Genomic DNA, 22,597 nt, shown 5'->3' with positions numbered 1-22,597 from the left:
AGTAGTAAGCGCACATCTATTCATGGACGAGAGGCTCATGGCAGCACAGGATGCAAACATTAATGGCTCCTCAGCTGGACTGTAACGTTAGCTAGGTTAGTTAGGTCCATGATTTCTGGAAAGGGACCTCGCTGTTGTATTTTTCTGGCACTTGGAGCCATCTAGCTCCTCTAGCTTGGAGAATATGTAAACATTTCTGTGGTGGATATCTCTAAAACTCAAACCAAGACAGTCTAGATGGATAAATAGCACCACAGGTAAAAGGAAAATACATATATTGGATTTTGGGGCGATCACTCAAAAACCTTTTAACGCCAAGTTTCTATATAGAATCTGTAAATGACAAAACTTACAAGAGTTGCTATCAGTACAAGCATCATTTATTAGCTTTACATCATGAGTAAATGTTATATTGCTACATGAGTCATTCTGTACAATTTTTGTCAGGTCAGTGAATGGGATAACTGCAGTTGTGACCTATAATGTGAAAAGAACAGTTTAAAAAAAAAAAAGAAGTTATGCCACTCAAACAGTTAAGGCCATGATTATAGAATTTACAGGCACTATTAAACAGAATACTTACAAAATAAACTTGGTTTCATAAAATCTGAATAACCATTAATACAGTGTGTTATCAGTATATTCACGAAAATGTTTAGAAGACTATAATACCAGTCCTTTTCGTTCATCACAGAGTTGATCTACCCTTGTGTTTTGTTTATTTTTAAGAAGGAATGTGACAAAGACAACTTCATAATGCCCTTTTTAAAAACAGACCGTAGCGTCATATCACCTTCATGTCAGACAGGGTTCAGCTCAGGTGCATCCTGGGTGGAGCGTGCTTATGTTTTCTGGCACGTTTGGGTTCCTCTCTCGTGTTATCCTGCTCAGGTGTGAAACGCATCGTCCTCAGTAGTACGAGCTCAGGTGGGAGTGAGTGGTGGGATGTCTGGTCATGGCTGAGCCGGGGTAGATGGGGCCGTTGGGTGAGTTCCAGTACGTTGACGGAGGGGTGAAAAAGTTGCCTGGGGAGACGGGCATAGGTGGAGGATGGCCACCCATGAAGTTCATTTTGGGCTGGTGGCTGTGGTACGGCTGGACGTAAGACATCTCAGTCTGGTACTTAACAATCCCCCCGTCCGCTGAGTGATTCTGGTGCGCCTGCGAGATGCCTTGGAAGTCAAATTTGTAGGCGTAGCGCTTGCCGTGCACCTTCGTCATGATGTTCTTGTCATAGTAGTAGCGGAGAGCGCGGCTCAGCTTGTCGTAGTTCATGTTGGGCTTGCTCTTGCGCTCGCCCCAGCGCTTGGCCACCTCGTCCGGGTCGGTCATCTTGAACTCTCCGTTGGTGCCCTCCCAGGTGATGATGCTGGAGTTGTTGCTGTCGGACAGCAGCTCCAGCAGGAACTGCCACAGTTGGATCTGGCCAGAACCTGGGAGGAGAAATGAAGAGGAGTAGTTGAGGAATCTAGTCTGGACATCATTGGCTGTTCACACAAATAAAGACAGGAAATGGACAGAATAACCAGAAGCTGCATCTTAATTCTTTAACTTGTAATATTTGACATTGTGGAGGATCATCTGTGTGTAATTATCAAGCCACGAGCACCAGGTAGCTTTTTAAAATTACAGTCCAGTTGTTCCGGTACCTTGGACAGCTCCTCAGCAAGTATGAATTTTGTTGTGGACGAGTCTCTTTCCTCGACGCACATCTAGCATCTCAGTTAGCTTTTTTTTTTTTTTCTAGCAAATGTGACCTTTTCACTGTGTGGCTTGGAGGAAGTGACTGACACCTACCCACAGGCCTGTGAGCGCTGGGGTCAGGGAGCTTGTATGGACTTTGTTTGCCCGTTCGGTTCTTGGATGAGCTGAGGGCTTGGCCTTCTGTGAGGAAACAGCAGGGCAAACAGTCATTTTGGTGTGAGGGTAGCCCGATTTTGTCTTGGTGTAAGCGTGATGCAATTCTGCTGACACAACAGGTGTTGCTTAATGTTTACTCCGTTTTGGAAAGCATGTGTGCCAGCCCTTGCTTGCTTTACTCTTGTGTTGCCAAAGCAGACAGTGTAAAGGCCTCATTTGTGTCATCCTTGTTGGTTTAATCTTCAGGGGTCTAGATTCTTACCTGGGTTGGCTAGTCGACTGCTGATGGGCCCTAATGTCTGATACGGGTCTGTAAAGAAGAAAGAGCGTGTCATTAATTTCACATTTTTTCTTTCAGATGTTTATTCATCTTTGTAGCCTCTGTGTTTGCAAACCTCCCCTAACTTTCATCTTCAGAGCCTTCAAGATAAAAGATCTTTCAGTGTTGTTTCACGTGCATCATAATTCTGTATCTATCATTTTGGTGAAGTGAGCAGTTTAAATCACAGCCAAAATCACAGGGATTGAAAAAGGGGCCTGATGTTGAGCTCACTGACAGACATCACCGTCCTGTGGAGAAACTGTCGACCGATCAGAGACAGAAAAGCTGGTGCAAAGATGGGGAACATAAGTTGAAAAATTATTGTGAAAAACGTGAAATTTGGTTCCTAAGACTGAAAAGGAAGTCGGTGGGACAGATTTGCATGCTTGCCAACCTTGAGAGCTCAAAATAAGAGAGGATTTTGAAACCAGAGCAGACGAGAGTTTCATAGGCTTTGTTTCCTGCATTCTGGTGACTTAAAGATTCAAAATTTAAAAGATTGTGAGTACACAAAAGCCTTTTTTATGTTAAGCATGTTTTACTTTCAACTCTCAAGAAAGAATACAGAATAAATACGGAAAATTAACATTTAATTGTGACGTATCTCCTCAAAGGTACTTGTTAAATGCTCTGACCGATAATATTGTGACAATATTTTTTGAATGACTTTTGGCACTTCCACAAAATATTGATGAATGATCATCAGTAATGGGGATATAAAGCTTTAAAGTGGGTAAAATATTAGAACAAGTAGAACAATGCGGTAAGTTTGTAAAATGATGCAACTTTACTGTAATGCAGCCTTTAAAAAACAACACTTCCGCCAAAAGAGACAGTCTCTATCTATATTACCCAGACCTACTAACATGCTGAGCTAAGACAGTGAACACTGTATCTGCTTAGCAACAGTTCATACCTTGCACAATTCTTGGAGCAGGCTCTGTGACTCTGTTGCTGTGTTGATGCTCCATAGACGGACCTACACATCAAAAGGAAAATGCTTCATGAGAAATACTTTGATCCTCAGATGTGGCTACTTTCTGGTTTTTTTTTTTTTGCTAAACCAGTACTCTTTCGTGTGGAAAAATTCATCGCGCTCACTGCTTTCATATGATCCTATGTTTTTTTTTTGTTGTTGTCATACCTTTTGGCACTGCAGTCATGGTGTTTGCCGGCCAGCTGTTCCTGCGGCTGATCTCATCAAAAGTGTTCTCTGCGCACACAAATAAAACGAGGATGAGGCCAGACATCGACAGACACGTGGGATAAGAAAAAGGCTTTGAAGCGGACAGTTCGGCTTATGGTGGGAAGGAAGTCTGTGAATGGAGACCAAGACAATAAGATTTTGGGGGGTTTGAAGATGACCCACAGTTTTCTTGGGCAGACGTTCTTTTGTTCAGGCCACCCCTGTCGCCACAAGATTGTGAATTGTGTCCCAGGAGTGGCACCCATACCCCCCGTTTCCTGCACCGGTGCAGCTGTTTCCTGTCTGAAACTGGCTGTTGAGTTTTGGACTCGTCAGAGTTTTGTGAGCTGAGGCCGCTGTTGTGCCAAGAGTCTCGAAACTACGCAACGTGGTTCTGAAACTCAACACATTATGTTTAAAATCCCTAAATCATTCAAGCAGTTTTGTCTTTTCTAATGGGTGTGAGATGTGATCCTGAATTCTGAGCTTTGATTCACACCCTTTAAAATCTGACATCTGGACAATATGACTAATGGGAAATGGTGGCGACGTAAGGAAATACTGAAAGGAAGTTATCCTTAAGAAAAATACTTATGTGATCTTTTAAGGATAGAAAATCTGACTTTTCTGCAGTAGAATATTGAACATCGACTAGATCTTTGTTCTATATTCTGTTGTCTTGACATCATTCTGAACATTTCCAACACTATTCAAACCCAAATAAATCCCTGAATTTGTTCAAATTTAGTTTGTGTTTCATTAGGTCGCCTCCAGCTGTTACTTCCATGAGAGGGTCAGAAAGTGAACAAAACTAAACATGAAGTGAAGAAGATTTTAAAATGTTTTGTGCGTAAACATTCACATCCGAGTCAGATCGATTTTAGTCAACTGTAGAATTTGCTTTACCATGAAGACAACGACTCCCATGATCCAATGCTGCTTGCGTGTTGCTTTGTTTTAATTGAGAGTCCCGTAGCTGCAAGATTACATTCTGACATTTTTGTAGCCATTGTTATGAAATAAATGTGGCTTAAAAATAATGACACCATCGACGATCCCTATAAAACTCTCTTGCTGTTTTGTCTGCCACCTGGAGAGCAGAGGATCTCACCTGCTTTCACTTGTAGTCTGGGTTGTGGTGGTGGTGGTGGTGTGTTGTTGGTGGGAGTTGTGGAGTATGAGAAGGTGGGGCTACCTGCGGAAAAGACCAAAAAAAAGAATCATCAGTATCATATTATCTGTAGAAATGTCAAGGATTCACATCACATGTTGTCTTGAGTCTGTTGAGGGCTCCTGAGGACGTGGTGTTGCTGCAGCGCTGGATTGCGTGGTATTTTAAGATGTTGTCGTCATTTCGATGTTGTAATTTTACCTTGAAAACCAGCATAGAGCATGGTGACTGTCTGTTTTTATCTGCACTTGTAACAGTGATTTGCAGAAGTGTAGCTGATGCTCCGATAGTCAGAAACGCGGCAAGTTCCAGGAATCATGACGACATATTGTACGAGGAGCAGCGGTTCCACTGCAACACAAATTTGGTTGAAGACTTGACAAACTTAAGAATCAAATGACATCATGTTCATCGAGCCTCATCAGAAAACATTCTAAGCTCCCGGGTGTATCTATTATTTCGTCCACATCCTCGATTGACTTTGTGGTGTGTTCCATTTAGCTCAGAAGTGGAAAAATCGGAGCTGTCATATCCAAATGGACCGCGTTCCACGTCAGATTGGCCACTGCTAGCAATCGTTAGCGATACCAGTTGATAACGACACATAACGAGGTATTTTATGCACAGAACCACCAGAGCAACATGTCCACAGGTAAACGTTGAACTGTGCAGTGTGTAAAACTGATTTAATGAGACTCGAATAACAGAATAAGTGTGAATAATAAGTATATTCTACAGCTTTCACAGCTGTTGATGCTACTTCCCAGTTAAACTGAATACACCATTAATACCTGGATGGAATATGGTTATGGTATACTTTGATCATGTGATCTGGAGGCTTCAAGCTTCACTCTTGTTGTCGAGCACACAGTTGTTGAACCAATCAGCTTCCTGTGATGAGACCCTATCAGTGATGACACCGAGCGACGGCTCATTTGAAAACAACGATGGCAGCTGCTCCGGAGGATAGCGCAGCTGCCACAGCATCAGTTTTAACAAAACTAGAGATTGTATTTCATTGAAGGAAGCTGAAAGCTTTTCTCGATGTAGTACAGTCTCCTACTATTGGATATTGGTTGCTAGACAGATGGTTCATCTATTCACCTTCCAAGTGTTTGCACTTTTCTTTCTCTAAAGGAGAAAGTATATAAGTATTATAAACATCAGTTGAATCTCTACAATAAATGTGTTTGTAAAGGATTGCATTGTTTGTTAACAGTGCAATAATTAAACTCCATAGTTTTTTTTTTGCCCAAGTGACAGTCCAAAAGCCCAAACATTTAATTTTGCAATAATAAAAAGAGAAAAAGCAGCCAATTTCCCCCTTTTGAAAAGTGTAAACTGGCAACCGTTTGCCCTTTTTTGCTAAATCGACTAAATGTTTTAGTGCTTCATCACTAAAACGCTTGTTTTTGACTATTTTGTCTGCACAAAGTTAGTGTTGATTAAAATGTGATGAGTTTTTGCCCCTGTTACTCTCATTCGGGAGTATTCTGAGGTCATTAAATGGAAACTTTTCACCAGGCGCCTGAATATTTCCTCAGAACTTAGATCATGTAAGATGATATGATTTGGACCCCATTGTGTTTCGGGTTGTAACAGGTCATCTGCAGGCTCGATTTTGCATTGAAAAAATGGCAGCGTGAACAATATAAATAATTTAGTTTGTTCAAAATCCTACAGATTGATGCCAGAGCTTCTAACAGCTCGGGGGGAAAAAAGCCAACTTGGTACTTTTCAAGAGAGCCTTAAACTCTGCCTGTACTCCAAATGATTCAACAACAGCCTTTAACTGACTTTGGGCTGGACTGGGTCGGGTGTTCAGGATGATTTTATGTGAATTTCCAGAAATAAGAAGAGGTTAAAGTCCATCCACTAGTCCGTTGATTGTTGAATTGTTTCAGCGCTGCATATTTCAGTAAAGCGCCTTATGTCTGATTGTTTTTCTGATCCTGCTTACGTGCAGGTGAAACACTTCATGGCTACAGAACAATGAGAAGTTCTTACACTGTCAAAACCTAAACAATGTTATCAGCTGGAGAGAGAGATGTTTCTGAGACACGAGGCGAGCCTTACTCTGCCGGAGATAAGCGAGGTGTGAGAGCAGGATGTCTGCGTTGTAGGCCGACGTGAGACGCATCATGTCGTCTTTGGTCATCTTGCAGAGGGCCTTGCCGTCCAGCGCCTGGAAGAGCATGACGTCCACCTCCTCCAGGACGTACTCCTTGATGGCCCAGTCCAGCCACTGTCGCACGTGGTCCTGAGTCCAAACCTCAGGATCTGACATCAGGAGGATAGAGAGCAGAGAGAGGCACAAAACTGATCAGCAAAGACTCCAGATACACTGATTTATAACATGGTGTCTCACTTTGTAGCAACAGTGTTTGAACCTTTTAGCTGGAGGAGAGTTGGCACATACTAGCTGGACTTTTAATTTGAAACGGATGCTGCGCTCGCTCAGATAAACAGGAAGTTGTAGAAGTAACAGGAAGCTGAGTCATACAGAAATTTGCAGAAAGTCCCTGTTAATCCAGCCGAGCCTAATCCAACATCAAATAAAACATATTAAATCTGCTAGATCCAGATTTTTATTTAGATACACATCAAATTGTATTATAGATATTGGCCACCTAAATACGACAGATTTTTTGTTTTAGCATCATGATCTGGGTATTGTTCTGTGAGAAATGTGTGAAAAAAACTCATTCTGGGCTGAGACATGTCCTATAACCAAGTTTTGTGGAAATCTGTTGGTGTAATCCTGAACAAAAAACCAGCCAACCAACAAACAAACACAGGTGAAAACACAACTAACAATACATGTTTGATTTAGGCTGAGAAACCTTTATTAAATCATGTATTGCATATCAATTTTTTGCTCACATTTAATGTGTAATATGGTCTGAAACCAGCCACACACAGTGACCTAGATTAGTAAGAAAAGTTATTTATTATCCTTGACCCTGATAGAAGTCAGGTAAATTAGGAAATGTACTCGTGCACACATTTTCCACTTTTCGACTTAAAAGCTCATGAACACACACAAGTCGGGAGAACGATTCCAAACACGTGAAACTGGACCGTCTGAGGAGAACATAAACTCAGATTTGAAACTAAATCTGAGACCAGATTGCTTCCATACTTCACTTTGTTGGATGAGCGTATGAAAAAGATCTTTCAGCTACCTGGTGTTTGGATGTATTGTTCAGTCTTTTATGTACACAGAAATCTTGTATAAATCTTTATCTTTAAGATTTTTTTTTTTTTTTGAAAAGATGAGCGCCTTACAGAAATCTGAACACGATTTGTTTGTTGAACATGAAAGTGCTGAGTAACACCGGAAACTACTCCGATAGCAGAGTACCTGTTGTGATACTTGATGCTAATTATGAAATGAGTGTTGGGCTGGGTCTAACCACGCTGTGGAAACAGATGGCTGAAACATTGGTCACCAGTTCCTACTTCACATGTGTGCCGTTCATATTCTCAGTTTAAAAAAAAAAAAACATCTTTCAGCTGTCAGACGAACTGACATCGTCTTGTTTGTGTGTGTGTGTTGAGCTGTGGCCTTAAAGAGTTAGAGTCTCATTTCTTATCTAGTGTTTTCCTTATTTTACTTGCTGTGTTCCCCACAGGCCACCACCTGCTCTCTCGATTTCCCTGAAGGTAACAGGATTCAGGAAGTAAACAAATAATTACCGATAAAGCTAAACTGACGAGGGCCCCAGGGGTCGTCAGGGAAGACGAGAAGTGTGAAATGTGTTTGTTATATGTGGTGGTTTTGACAGCGCTGTCGCTATTTATATGCACCAGGACCAGGAAATGATATTATATTGAATATTACTTCATAATTTTCCAAAATTTCTGTTGTGAAAAATTAATTGTTAAGGCTTTAGACATGTGACATGTTCCTAATAGTGGATTAAAAGTTCATCACATTAAATGTTAATTACATTAGACTTAAATGGTTTTGCATGTTTGCTGTATAGAGGACGGGAGTCATAGAAACAAAATATGAATACATTAATGATCAAATTTAATTGACACGTCGCCTCCTCATTCATTTCATTACTTTCCAGTGTTGTTTCGTTATAGTAGGTGGCTGTCAAGCACTTCGACACTCGTCAACATCCGCCAGAAAATAAAGGGGAAAGAATTTAATTATACTATTTTTAAAAACACTTCTGTACAGCTGTGGTTAAAGACACTCTGAGTGTAATTTATTTGCCAAAAAAGAGAGAAAACACACTATTTTAATTCATGTTTTCGATATATAAGGTGACATTATCATTACTGTGAATTCTTAAGGTAAAATCTGAGCTGGAGCTTTTAAAGATATTTCAATAAGGGAAAAATATTTATTTCATATCATAACTGATTTAAAGATATCCCAGCCTACAAGATTAACCTATTAGTGTTAAAATAATCTGAATTTCTAAAAAAACAGGGCTGATATTGAGCAGTTTTACATTTCCACCCTGCTTATGTTTCTAAGATTCCTCTATTATAATAAATTATTATAAAATAAAAAAGAGAACATATTTACTTGTATGTAGTACTTGGCAAAAAAATAAAAATGTGTACGAGAAACATGCGTAAGCTTTTAATAACGGGTAATTTTACGTCGATATTCATCGCCGTGTCTTTTTATGGCACTAAAATATATCCCCAGTCTGATTTCAGGAAGGCGAGCTCACTTCCAGTAGCAAACAATGACTGTAAATTGCCCGTAATATTAGGCAGGAGCTTTAGTCGCCACACCCTCAGGTCCTGATTGTCCTTGGTTAACACATGCCGCTGTGATGCAACATCCGTGTATTATGAAGCCGAATAACTGAGCGCTGGTGACTCATTGACGAATTTCACAGGGCTGAATTTTAAAATCGTCCACTGCACGTCTGCTGAAGTGGGATTGCACCAAACCCTGACTCACTGCGCACAAACACACACCACGCTCCAACCTGCTTACAGTTTACGATGAGTCTCAAAGGAGGATAACAATATGGGAAATGTGCAGGACAGACAACGTGAAGTTTGTCATCAGGATAGGTTGTAAATGTTTGGACGGCTGATTCATTGAGAGAGTGAGATAGACTCAACACGGGAGACGGTCTAAACCTTGACTGTAACTACCGAGACAGTAATGACACACCGCTGTGTTTACTCCTCACTGTATGTCAGTGATTTTCCTCTGCATGAAAAAAAGGGAAACCCACTGCGCTCACAGTTGCAACTGTTGCAATAGTTTGAAAGCAGAGGAGGTTTTTTGGACACGTTTTCCCTCAATCATCGTTAAATCAATGACGCGTCCTCACTGTTTGTTTCGAGCCTGACCGATTCTGGAGTTTTGAGGCCGATGCTGATCTCGCTGAATAAAACGATTCTTATATTCTGATTATCAGGGCCGATGCTCAGCAATACCAGGTTTTATTTTGTCCAGTTAGATTTAAAGATGGACTGATATACCACTCGATGTCTCCGACCCAAAACACTGTCTGATTGGTAACACGTCACAATCAAGAGCCTATCAACGCTGAATAATCTGAGTTTGCAAAGTAACCAGGAACTGAAGTTATGAAATAAACGCAGATGAAAAGGAAATACTACTAAAATTCTGATACGCAGATTTTCATTTTCGTCATTGGTTCTGAAAAAACGTCAACGTAAAACAGACAATTCAATGCTGATGGGAATTCAGTGCTGTCCAAAATGAAGAGCACTGACACAACACGTATACATTACAACCCTGTGTCTTTTCAACTTAATATTCTGTAAAACAAAGAATATTTGCCGAACAATATATCAGTCAGGCTCTATTTTTTTTACGTTGTCACAAGTCTATATATTAAACTGAAGGAAAATCTGTGTTTGTCTTCCTGATTTAAAATATGATGCTTGTTATTTCTTCTTCATATTATAACAAATCCCTGGAAAAGACCACAACCATCAGTGCTTTAGTCCGTCTCTCAGTACTTTATGGCCTCCTGACTGCAGTAACAGATCCAGCAGCCCTGCAGTAAAGGGCCATAGTGGAATGAGCTACTGTAAAACAGGCTTTGGCTACACAGTTTCATTCATTGAAAGAAAGGCAGTTTATTAAAGTCCATGCGGGGTTATGAAAATCCCTCTCATTGCCAGAGAATAAACTCACTAATGAGATCTCAGATGTCGCCACAGGAAGCAGAACGATTCATAATGAGAATGTCCTCAGCAGCTCGTCACACGTCCGGTCCTGCTCTCTTTTTCCGTCAATGTCAGAGTTAATTTAACACATAAGACTTCACACTTTTTAAATAGCGTTCACTCTAAATACGTGCTGTTAGCCACACATCAATTCTCTATTGTGTGCCGAAATAAAACTGTGCTTACAACATCAGACAATGTCCTCAAAATTGCACCTACTCCTTCTCCCTCGTGAAAGACTCAAGAATACACATTTCATTCATTTTTATTACTGAACACAAGATATCTCCTTCTTCACTCCCAAGTCCATTCTCAGTATCTGTGCACTGGAAGGCTTCAAGTTTCAGCTTCACACTTGTGTCGGCTGAATATTGGACTGGAACTATTTTGTGACGCTCGCAGGCCGGCCTTCGTAAAATCTGATTGCCACTGAGCTCGGAGAAAATTTTACACTTTGAGCGATGAATGTAAAAACAGCCTCTTAGTGTCACAAAAAGAGAAGAAGAGGAAAATAGACACACACAAACGTGCCGTTGTTTTCATCTGTGGCTCTCTAGAGATTTGTAGTTTTGGGGAAGGAGAGGTTGGATACACAAACACACGCGGTGCCCATATGTAATTCAGTTGTGCAACAGTCTGTGTGCCAGCTCTTGGGTAAGTGTCTCATGATTATGACGGTCTTGCGCGATGACGGGGGGTGATCGAGTGACTCAGCTCACCTGCAGGCACGATGACCCTCTTCTCCTCCGTGGCGCTGCTGGGCGGGGTGGCCGTCTGGGGGCTGACGCGAGGCTCCGGGTACGAGGTCTGGTACGGCATCGGGGCCCCCTCGTTGCTCATGTGTCTGGAGCGCTTGGTGACGCTGCAATCCACAGGGGACCCACGGCTATAACGGAGAAGAAGCAATCACTTCGTGGCTTGAAAAGTGTAGAGGAATTCGATCAATAGATTATCTGATACAGCTCGTAAACGTTGTTCAATTAGAACAGCCATCACTTTGTTGACTGCGGCTGCTAATCTGTGGCATTGCCCAAAGATTTCACAGTTTTAGCTGGTGTGCAAGTTTATTTCCTCTCAGTGTTTGCTGGTATCTGTAGGTGTCAGGAGATAAATTTACACCCAAACTGTTTTGCACCGACACGAGTGGAAAAAGGTCTGTGAAGACTAGCAGCTGAATATGAGTTTGAAACTTGTTGAAAGCAAAGCGGTCACTGGATTAAAATGGTCTGCAAGGCACAAAGTAGTTTTGAGATGAGTTGTGATACTTCCACCCACGAGGAGTTAAATTTAGGTGATTATTCCTTCAAAAACCACTGAAACAAACACCACTTGGATCCTTTTACCAACGCGACAATATAAAGATTCATCATTACCATTAAAAGTCCTGTATTTAAAGTCCCACTCAAAGGAAAAGTTCATCCACAGAGATTCAGTCATTATTTACTCACCCCCATGTGTGGAGCTTCACAGAAAAAAAAAAGTGTTGTAGCATTCCCCTCAATGACTGAAGTGGATGGGGACGTGTTTTAAAAGGTAATAGATCAAACACAAGATGGCTCCATACAGCTCCAGAGATCCCACTGATCCCAAACTGATGTGTAATGACATTATTTACACCCCTTTACAAGCTTAAATCTTCGCTGTAAGCATTACTGCGCTCACCGTCTGAAGTGGGTGCACAAACTCGACTGCACGTCGAGAGTGTAATCATCAAAATGATGTGCGATCTCAGGGCATCATTATCTCTGCGGGTGACACTTGACGAGCCGTATGGAGCCATTTTGTGTTTTACGTTTTAAAAGAAGTCCTCGTGTACCTCAGTTGTTCAGGAGAACGTGGCAGCGCTGTTTTTGCTGTGAAGCGCCAGAAACTTTGGGTGAACTGTTCCTTTAAGTCGAGGATAACTGTGACTTGTGTTATTAATACATTTAAGATAATATGGCGTGAATATTCCAGCTCAGTGTAACTGTTCTTTTTGTGTGTTATTAGTTATGTTTACAGACTCTTTCTCTGCCTACTTATACTCGTGTTTACGGTGTAATTTATTAACTGAAAAGGAGACAAAACACAGAGTAAAGAAAGTCATAGATTAACTCGGATTTACATGAATTTTCTATAGAAATTACAGTAATTATATTGCAATATATTTGACAATATTTGATGTGATATTGTTGAACAACAGGTGAGACATGGCTGCTTTTGGTAAGTGAACAAAAAAATACCTCTATGGATACTGAGTGAGATTTTTGATAAAGAAATGTGGTTTTACAAGAATCATTCTCACGGTCTGGAAAATCCCAGAATGCTGACACTGATCGTCACTAATCTACAGTCAGATAATCCGGGAACCCGTGGCTCCCCTGTGGCCTCGGCCTGACCTGACTCACCTGGTTCCATTGACGTGTTCGGCTCTTTTCCCAGGATTCTGCGCCGGCGGCCCCACCCACTCCGGCTCGGTGGGCTCGGGACTCTGCTTGGAGGCCTGGCTGAACGCTCCGGGCGACGTCATCTCGGTCTTCATGTGCATGGCCGGGGCTGCGGAGTAGGCCGACTCGAATATGGGCTGATCCTCACTCACCACGGACAGCGCTTCCTGTCCAACAGAGCCACAGCGGTCAGCGTCTGCCATTAATGCGCCGGGTCACAACCTGTGGAAACTGTCTGTTTTTTTCCACGTACAGACTCAGTTTATTCCAACTGAGATGCTTCAGGGAAACATGAACAAGGGTCTAACCTTGTTATGAAAGTGTGAAAGTCTGTGTATGAGCTTCAGGAGTGGACCTCATAGACTGAAAGACATCTGAAGTCGTGTAAAAAGGAAAATATAATCTAAAGCTTCAACAAAATCAATTATCATAGTTTGCAGGAATAGAATAAAAGCAAGGACAGGAAATCTACTATATCATATCTGCTAAAGATATTCACCACAACTGCAAGAAATACCTATTGTGTTGTCTTGTTCAGAGGCAAAATGCTGATATACGGAAAACCCTGAGAGGCAAGTGAGAAAAAAACACCTCTGGTTATCAGAAGATCTCAATCTGCTCTGAATTGTTTTCTCTCATGTGTTTATGATTTAAGAAAAGATGTGTGATGTTTCTTATCTTTTTATTTATTTTTCATCTCTCACGACTAGAGTAGTTCTTAGATCCCACGCGAAAAATAGTTAGTTCACTCGGTATCTGATTTTAACCTTTGAACATTTAACATTTGACAGTAAACTCAAAATCTTTCAACTGTGGACAAAAACAAGACATTTGAGGACGTCATGTTGGGCTGCTGGAAACACTGATCAACAGTTTTCACCATTTCCTGACATTTCATACCACAAAACTATTAAGAGAGAATATTTTTGGCGTCAGTGAGTTGCTCTCAGATTTTGAGAGCAGGGACCATTTCGTCTTCACTCAAGATTCAAAATGGCACGTGCTTCTTTTTCTCCTCTAGCCTCCCACGCACAAAAGCGCACACAGAATTGTTTAAAATTCAGCGTTGACTGCCCTGTGATTGATACGTGATTGTGTGTTTAAACACACTAGAGAAATGAGAGGTCGTCAAGGATACCCAGGAGTGAAATGGCAAGCAAACGGTTCAGAAATAGCGTCTTATCTTTAAGAGCATCAGCATCTTTAACCACAGTTTTATTTTGTCGTTAGGGTTGCAGCAGGGGGGGAGGGGTGTCAGCTCAAGGTGGAGTCTAATTGAGATTTAAGTCCGTCTTCCTGTGTTCAGCACCTACAGCGAGGCCTCACCGCCGCCCTAAGATGGCACTTTCATCCACTGGACCTGTTGTTCTGTCTGCTGCTCAAATTAACCGTGTTGCATGCGCGATGCGACCGCGGCCATCTGAGTGGGTGCAAGTGCGTGTTTGTTTAGAGGAGCTGAGCATTGTCTTTGGGCCTCGTACGTCAGTGCTGGGCTTTTTCAGTGGCCTACAGGAAACCTGGCCGCCATGTGCAGAGGAACCTTTTGGCACAGGCCGAGGGAGAGGAAATGGTGGAGGAGGGGGGCACGGTGTAAAAATGTGGGTCATTTTAAAGCTGGAAAACAACCCTAAAGTCCTGTGGTGGTCAGAGGAGGAGAGGGGGTCGGGTTCATTGGACAGCAAGAAGAGTACAGCCTTGATTGAAGTGCCGCCTTTGCATTGTTTGTCTTCTCTCTCTCTCTCTTTTTTTTTTTTTGCCTGTGTGTGTGTGTTTTTTTTAGCTCAATTGTTGCTTGAGCATTGTGCACCACATCTTAATGCATGGCACACAGTTTGGTATTTCCTCGAGGCTGCAGACAAACTGATATAGAAGTCAGTGTGTGGGATTTCAGCAGCCTGCCGCTGCCGTGCATACGCCCTTTCTGTTTTATTTCAAAGGAAGCAGGCAAATAATTTTAGGGTCATATGCCAACTCACCCTGACTTCAGAGCTTTTTCCAGTTCATGTCATTGGTTTTCTCAAGAAAAAGTAATTAATGTAAAACCAAACAACTATTTAATGAACACATGTTGTAAATTATCCGGAGGGTTTCTTGGATGTCTATTGTAAATTTCAACCCAATCTAGTGAGAAGTAATGCCTTGAATACTCAAACAAAGAAGGCTCAAACAAAATCATAACTTAAAAAGTATTTGGGGAAGAGGCTATAGGATTTTTCAACATCCCACAAATTTGATAGAAGTTTTTACATCATTTAATAAAGAAACTCCATGACATGAACTAGGTGGTCCCAGGTACGCTGGTCTAGAATGACACACATTATTTGATTTTACATGAAACAAATATCACGCAGTTGCTCAAGATTTAAGGACAACGTTGATAAAAAACATATCGAAACATGTCGTAGAATAATTTTGAATGAAAACATCGCCGCCTATATTACCAAGAATACAACTAGTTGGGCAACAGTCTAGTTCAGATTGAAAACAGACCCTGAGGAGGAGAGCAAAGCTTACGTCAACGCCTTTAGCTAGTGCTGTGGAAGCCTCACAACCCCAACGAAATGACTCTGACTATCATAATTTGATTCACTTGGTCTGATAACACATGGAAAGTCCAGAAGAGCTGCACCGTTAGATAATTTCATCTCCATTTAATTTAGCAGAGCGCAGAAATGGCGTTGGTACTATTGTGAAAAAAGCATTTTATTCAAAATGTTTTGTGGCTCCAGAGGACGCCTAACCCTAACCTCCAGTGATGTCACTCAGTGGCCACTGCATTGTGGGTAATGCAGGGGGCCCCGCTGGTCCAGCACTGACCTGCTGTGACACTCTTGGACTCATTGTGACGGTTTAATAAAAACAAATGTGCAGAATCGATCCAGCAGAGCCACAGACATCATCGTTTTATTCTTAATTCACAAAATCTGGCGCCTACATTACCCACAATGCACCTTAACCACTGAGCAGGATCGCTGGAGGCAAGTTTATCAGATTGCATGCAGCTTCCTCTTGAGCCGCAAAAGGCTTGACACTACTCTTTCACATTCGCAGCAGCACTCCCCGCTGACTGTTTACACTGTGAAGTTTATATTTATCATATTATGAGTGATGACTGAATAGAAAATGCTTCCTCTTCTACTTTCTAACCAAGAAAACTGATTTTTTTTTTCTTTTTTAAACATGTAAGTCTTCAGGCCCAGACTTCAGACTTCAGGAGCTCCCTCTGTAGCCACAAGAGGCTTTGTACGACTTCCCCCTTTCCTGTTCCCCTTTAAATGTGAAACACAGTTCATCAATAAAAACAGAAATGTTCTTGTTGTAAACGAAGGGCTCCGAGCGACGTAGGTGCCACAGTTTTAGACGGCCGATATCTGATTTTGTGCGCTAGCTGGAAGCTAAAATGTTTTCCGTTTTTTTCTCCTTCAGCTGATTGCTTTGTTTTATTTCTGCTTTGTTTCGCTCTCTCCCCCAGTCTTCCTCTCACACCGAGTGGCTCCAGAGGCCCTGTTTTTTTTTTTTGTTTTTTTTGTCTCTGTGCAGAAGTGAAACAGGCGACCGACTGGCAACCAACTGCAGATTCTCATGAGAAGACATGTTAGTGAATGGTTGTAAGTCGTGGTTAAAGCTGATTTTCTATAAAGGTTTTTGGGGGAGCGCGACGCTCAAACTGTTGATATAATCGTGACTCGCAGCCGCTTTTCGCATTTGGTACATTCAGTGACAAGCTCATGCTTTCACAACCACAAGCTCGCACTCCCGCTCTTTCTTTATCTCCCCCCCCTGCGCTCTCTCCCTCTCTTTCTTTTTCTCTCCTCTGCACACTGATACAAATATACCAAAATGCGGCCTGACCGCTAATGCCACAACTGACTTCCTGTTCAATGTGTTTCAGCCTGTTGCTCAGTGACACAAAACAACTTTAAAAAAAAAAAAAAACAACATGACCTTCTCGAGGTTTGACGTTGCCGTGTGCCTCGATGTCCCTAAACTTTTACACCGCTTGCGTTCAGCTTGATAGTAAACAACCTGCTTCACTCGATGTGAGAGCGTGCAGGCAGGCAGGCATGGAAACTTTTGACATAGCTTTAAGTCAGCAGCTCTGCGGGGTTGCATCATGCAGTCTTGCCCAAACCAAGAACTTAGAGCGTGATTACAGGCTGTTTACAACATGGACGCTCACACTGCTCATCTCTTTATAAAATAAAATCCAGCTAATAAAATCCATTTATATAATTTCCCAGTCTGGGATCAATAAAGTAATTCTATTTTATTCTATTCTATTCTAAATCCACCGTGTATTACATGTATTTTTATATATTTTCCTAGTGTGTTTTAGTAGAATAAAGGGGGTTGTTACAACACAATCTGATGATCTGAGATGAAGGTCATGCTATGAGACACACATGGAGGGTGTTATCCCTGTTTCAGAGATCAGTGGCTCTCAGGTCTCAAGTTTTTTTTTGTTGTTTTTTTACTAGACTTCATGTAGTTTGACTGTGATTGTACTAACTTTCAATCGATTCATCACTAATTAACAATCTAATATATTCTTTGTGTTGCCTGGCTGGAGCCACTTTGGGAACCACATGTGGTCACAGTGGCTGCAAATAACATTATATAACATATTATTTTCATTTTCACCAGTTTAATCTTATTTAAAAAAAACACCAACAAACAGAAAAAAAAAACTTAATGTTGAATCCAGTAATTAAACTATAGTATGAGTATATTTATTGATCACTTTTACTTAGCTTTTTGCTCAAGCACTTTATTGTTACTCTTATTCAAGCGTGACTTTTGGTGACTTCTTACTGATGTTTTGGTTTGTAAAACAGTGAAAAATCTTCTTTAGGCCGATGTGATGTCATCAAATGTTTTGTTCTGTCTAACAAACGTCCTCCCCCCAAAAAAACATATACAGTTTATAATGAAAAAGCAGCCAGCTCTCTCGTTTGAGAGGCTTAAAACTTCAGATCTGTGTTTTAAAAAATCAATGATCAGAACACCTCTGCTGATTTACTTTCTGTTTGTTGTTTCACTGCTCACCGTTCCAACAGGTTGAAGCATCAGTGTGAGGAGTTGCAAAGAAAAGATTTGCAACATACCGAAGCAGAATTATTTTATTTTTTTTAAAGATATTTTATAGATTTCCATTTCATCTTTGAGAACTCTGGTAAATGAACGGATTATTTCTCGTCTCTATACCTCTGAAAAATATTCAGATAAAACAAAACGAGCTCTTCGATTGGTCACAACAGGTGAACACCTGCAGTGATGGAACGTAACGAACTACATGTACTCGAGTACTGTGCTACCTGAGTGTTTCCATTTTCTTTTTTTTTATACTTCCACTTCGCTTCATTATGGAGGCAAGTGTTGTTCATTTTACTCCTCTGCTTTTATTCAACAACTTTAGTGACCAGTTTCTTTGTAGCATAACATTTTTAAATATCTCATTTTAAAGTCAAACGGATAAGAAAAAAAACACTGATTTCTACAATGAGTAAACTGCTGAATGTCTGAGTTTACCTACATTTGTACATTTTAATCCGACAGACTTCAAATCTTTGGCTCAATCACTATTCAAATGTGTGACTTTGACTTTAACCAAATTAATAATTCAGCACATCTTTTTTTTTTTTTAACTTTCACTCAAGTTTGACTTCTGGGTACTTTTTACAGCCCTGCAGCCTGTGAGGTTGTAAGAGCCACACAGCTTCATTTAAAGGGGTCACAAGCCAAAAAGGTTGAGAACCACTGTCCTAAACTGCAACCAAGGATGTGGTTAACAGCTTTTCTGTTGCATGCACCAATTATACGGCCGATAAATGAACTCAGTTTTGCACACAGCGGTGAATTTCATGACATATTTTGGTACAATAATAATCTCACCTGCAGCTGAAGATGATTCCTTCAGGCAGTTTTGGCCGTGTTAAAGGAACAGTTCACCCCAAAATGGAAAAAGTCAGCCATTATCTTCTCTCCCTCATGTCGATGGAGAGTCAGGTGGTCCACAAACCGTTTCTGGAGCTTCACAACAAAACTGTGTTGCAGCTTTCTCCTGAACTACTGAGGTGGCAGCAGATTTGTTTTAAAACTTAAAAAAAAAAACAGCAACAGAATAAAACGTAAAATGGCTCCTGAAGTTCTGAGATGCCAAACTGAACTGAAAAGATGTTTTTACACCCTTTTAAAAGCTACTCTGTAGCTGCTAAGCTAAAACTGTTAGCATGCACCCTGTCTGAAGTGGGCGCACGAGCTCAGCTGCGCCTCAGGGGTGTAAATAACATGTTTTTATATCCATTTGGGATCTCGGGGCTTCACTGGAAACTGGTGCCACATGAGTGGTATGGAGCCATTTTGGGTTTTTATGCTGCAACTGTATTTTGTTGTGAAGCTCCAGAAGTGTTTTGTAGACTTGATCTGACTTTCCATCAGCATGCAGGCGAGCAGCTACTGACTGAGCTTTCATTCTGTGAGCGAACTGATTCCTTAAAGTAGGACTGTAAATGCAGACTTTCAAATTAATAGTAATGTGTATTTGTGATTTGTTGTGCTGATCTGGACTTTTTTTTTAAACACTGTTTATTTTTTTAAGTATGAAAGTTAGCATGACTGTCCATCACTGTGTGTGTGTGTGTGTGTGTGGTGGGGGGGGGGGGTAACAGATCACGTTGCGCAGAGAGGCACGGCCCTGTGTGCTCGCCATGTCAGAGAAAAAGTGTCAGAAAGCAGAAGTAAAAGTTAAGGCAAGCTGATTTTGCAAAGTCCTGAGCAGCTGCGCGTTTTTTTTCTTCTGCTGCACAAACAAACGGTGCGGTTTTCACAGCTCGGAGCCTGGCAGGCAGCGCGGAGGCCTCAGCGGGCCGCAGACACTCAGGCAGAGGCCCCGGGGCCTCCACCACCACCCGGGGCCTCCGCTGCCTGTGAGCGGACAGCGTCGACTTGAAACAATGCAACGCCTCAGTTCGTCCACTTCGTTGCTTTCTGTCGAGGCTTTGTTGCCTTTTCGACATTTTTCTCTGTCTTTTTTTTTTTTTTTCTAGTCCACGGAGCGGAAATGTGTGCGGAAAGTCTGAGGTTTGAGACAGGAAGCCTGCTGAGTTCAGATAACGACACCTGACAAGTGCTCCCGTTTGCAGCCATAAATTATACTTAAAATAACCTCAAACACACAATCTGCAGAGACAGACTACCAGAGAAAAGTACCGTGAGGAAAAACATCACGTCTGTGCGTAAAAAAGCATGTGTGGCATTTAAAACAGAGCATCGGTATTTAAAACAATAAACTGTTTAAGGGACAGAATATAGATTTTTTTTTTTGCTCTCATCTCATTTTCATATTCTCGTGTCAGTAATGTGGATGTGTTGACTTCACCGCCCTAAATGCATCAATATAAAGGTAAAGATATATGTAAAGAAACAAAAATAAGTAGGTTCCCAACATTAGTTCCTCAATCTAACGAAGGCCCGCTTTTTAAAATGCCATTTTTTTTTCTAATCTTCTGAAGAAAAACGTTGAAATTGTGGCTGAAATGTCAAATGGTTCGTTTTGATAAACAGTTAATGACCGAGTTAGAAGCTTCGAGATGATATTGCGTCATTTTAAAGAGATGTTTGGTTTTTTTTTTCAGAAGTTTGCAAGAACACTCGATCAGACAAATAAATAAATAAAAAGCCGGCAGGTTATTGTTGCACATTAGACGCACATCCTGTTCAAAGATAACACGAGTATGTGGCCTGTATTTGTGTCATCAGATTAAAGAAAAGTTTGCCTTTTTTCTGTCGTTGCGCAACAATCTGTTATTTCATCAAAAACAAGTGTTTTTCAGCGCAGATTCCTGACATGAAGGCGTTTATTTCTGCACTTCTGAGAAGACAAGACACTTCAACACCGCAAAAAACCTGCGGCGCGCTCGTTTTAAGAAGAAGTGGTGTTAAGAAATGATAGGATGAAGTGTGAAATACCAGCAAACTGATGGAAATGGATCCTCCTGCTCTTTATAAACGGGCTCTCGGTGTGTCCAAGTTGATCCATGGCGCCTTCAGGGACACCTGCCTTGTGCGCACCGATAAAATCCCGCATCCCCTCATTAACTTATCCTCGTTAAAGAAAAAAAAAAAGAGCAGCTCGTCACCGCGTTAAATGTTTTTGTTTTGTCTTTCTGTCGTTTTGCGGGTCCGTGGATAGTGCGGGGGATTAAACGCAGCGATTAGAAGAGAAAGACGAAAAGAGAAAACAAAAACAAACAAACCAAAAAAAAAAAAAAAAAGACCCGAAACGCGCGCGTTTGGAGACCCTCTCTCACGCGTGAAAGCCGGCCACCAATTAGTGTTTTTTATCTGAGCGTAAAGATGTAGTGGTTAGTTGTGTTATTATAGAGCCGACATACAACCACGAACGGGAAGGAAGAGGAAATTTTGTACAAGAAGGAAAGAGTGGGGAGCTCGCATCACCGCCTCGACTCTCTCACTCAGCAGACTCTGGTGTGGGTGGCCGCCTGTCATGTTCCAGCAGCAGCGGCGCTAAAAAAGCGTCAAAAAACACACGTACCTTTATCGTACAGTCCATTGCAGCAGCCTCGCAGTCTTTGTCATTTAGTCGTTTATTTGGGGGGGATTAAAAGTCGCAGCTAATTCAGCCTTCTAGCCTCGCTTCAATGCATGCAGGGGTGCATTGGCTCTATGTCGCAAACCATTGCACTTACAATTTTTTTTTTTTTTTTTCTGCTCACAGACCATAACCGGATGGCAAGGTTTTTTTTTCTCCCCCCCCTCTCTCTCTCTCTCTCTCTCTCTCTTGCTCTCTCGCTCTCTCTCTCTAAATTGGGAAGTGAAGTCACTGTGAGCTGCTTCTCATGAAACCGACTGATTGCTGCGCTCAGAGGCACAAACAACAACAGCAAGTAAAAAAAAAAGGAAAAAAAATACAGCTCCTCTCTCAAAAGAAGGAAAAGATATATAAACATTAACTCGTCTGACAGCTGTTTCATTTAAAACAACTGATTTGTAGCAATTTGGAAGTAGTTTAGCCGACAAAAACTGATTTTAACATGTGAAAAACAAACATGTGGCAGTTGAAATGGAGTTTAAACTCTATTTAAACTCTATATTTACATTATCAATGAGGTGGTAACACAAACTCCAACGTAACTGAGCAAACAAGCTGTTCTCAGAGGAAAATAAGGCCCCCAGAACACTGTCTGAAGCTGGAGAGGTGGCAGGGTCCGCCACTTGTAAACAAAGCAAAACAGTGTTAAACTGTGTGTAAAGGCAGTTTGTTTATTAAATTTGTTTAGACATGAAAAAAAATACAATTAATGAAGCTCTTTCTCTTTTTGTTCCTAAAACTACATAGTGCAGCTTTAAAGGTGCTATTCGTAAGAAAAGTTGGGGTTTCATTCCCACCTCGTTAAAAACTGGTGCGCTGGGGATCGTAGGTCGGGCCG

The 22,597-nt window shown here is 41.4% G+C and overlaps 1 protein-coding gene across 3 annotated transcripts; it reads right to left on the bottom strand.

The window, feature by feature from the left end:
- Positions 1 to 362: 362 nt before the first annotated feature.
- fli1rs (Fli-1 proto-oncogene, ETS transcription factor-related sequence) lies at positions 363 to 21,720 on the bottom strand. Of its 3 annotated transcripts, none has more exons than XM_037074717.1 (10): positions 21,703 to 21,720; positions 13,110 to 13,315; positions 11,442 to 11,608; positions 6,616 to 6,819; positions 4,480 to 4,563; positions 3,327 to 3,395; positions 3,099 to 3,161; positions 2,123 to 2,170; positions 1,798 to 1,884; positions 363 to 1,433 (listed from the first exon to the last, which is right to left on the bottom strand). In XM_037074717.1, the coding sequence occupies exons 1-10, from the start codon at positions 21,718 to 21,720 to the stop codon at positions 910 to 912; spliced, it is 1,470 nt and encodes a 489-aa protein (XP_036930612.1). In that variant the 3' UTR covers positions 363 to 909. The 3 variants fall into 3 exon arrangements, with proteins under 3 accessions (XP_036930612.1, XP_036930613.1, XP_036930614.1); XM_037074718.1 differs by lacking the exon at positions 21,703 to 21,720 and adding an exon at positions 21,117 to 21,557; XM_037074719.1 differs by lacking the exon at positions 1,798 to 1,884 and having other exon boundaries at positions 910 to 1,433.
- Positions 21,721 to 22,597: the final 877 nt, after the last annotated feature.

This window comes from Acanthopagrus latus, chromosome 17, assembly GCF_904848185.1.
Source record: "Acanthopagrus latus isolate v.2019 chromosome 17, fAcaLat1.1, whole genome shotgun sequence".
NCBI lineage: Eukaryota > Metazoa > Chordata > Actinopteri > Spariformes > Sparidae > Acanthopagrus > Acanthopagrus latus.
This window is presented reverse-complemented; position numbering and strand designations above follow the sequence as displayed.

What these genes read in the sequence shown, in the direction of transcription:
- fli1rs (XM_037074717.1), bottom strand. An exon ending in CCTCGCTTATCTCCGGCAGA is followed by an intron (nt 4,564 to 6,615) that starts GTAAGGCTCGCC and finishes TCTTTTCCGCAG; the next exon opens with GTAGCCCCACCTTCTCATAC. An exon ending in CATGACTGCAGTGCCAAAAG is followed by an intron (nt 3,162 to 3,326) that starts GTATGACAACAA and finishes TTTGATGTGTAG; the next exon opens with GTCCGTCTATGGAGCATCAA.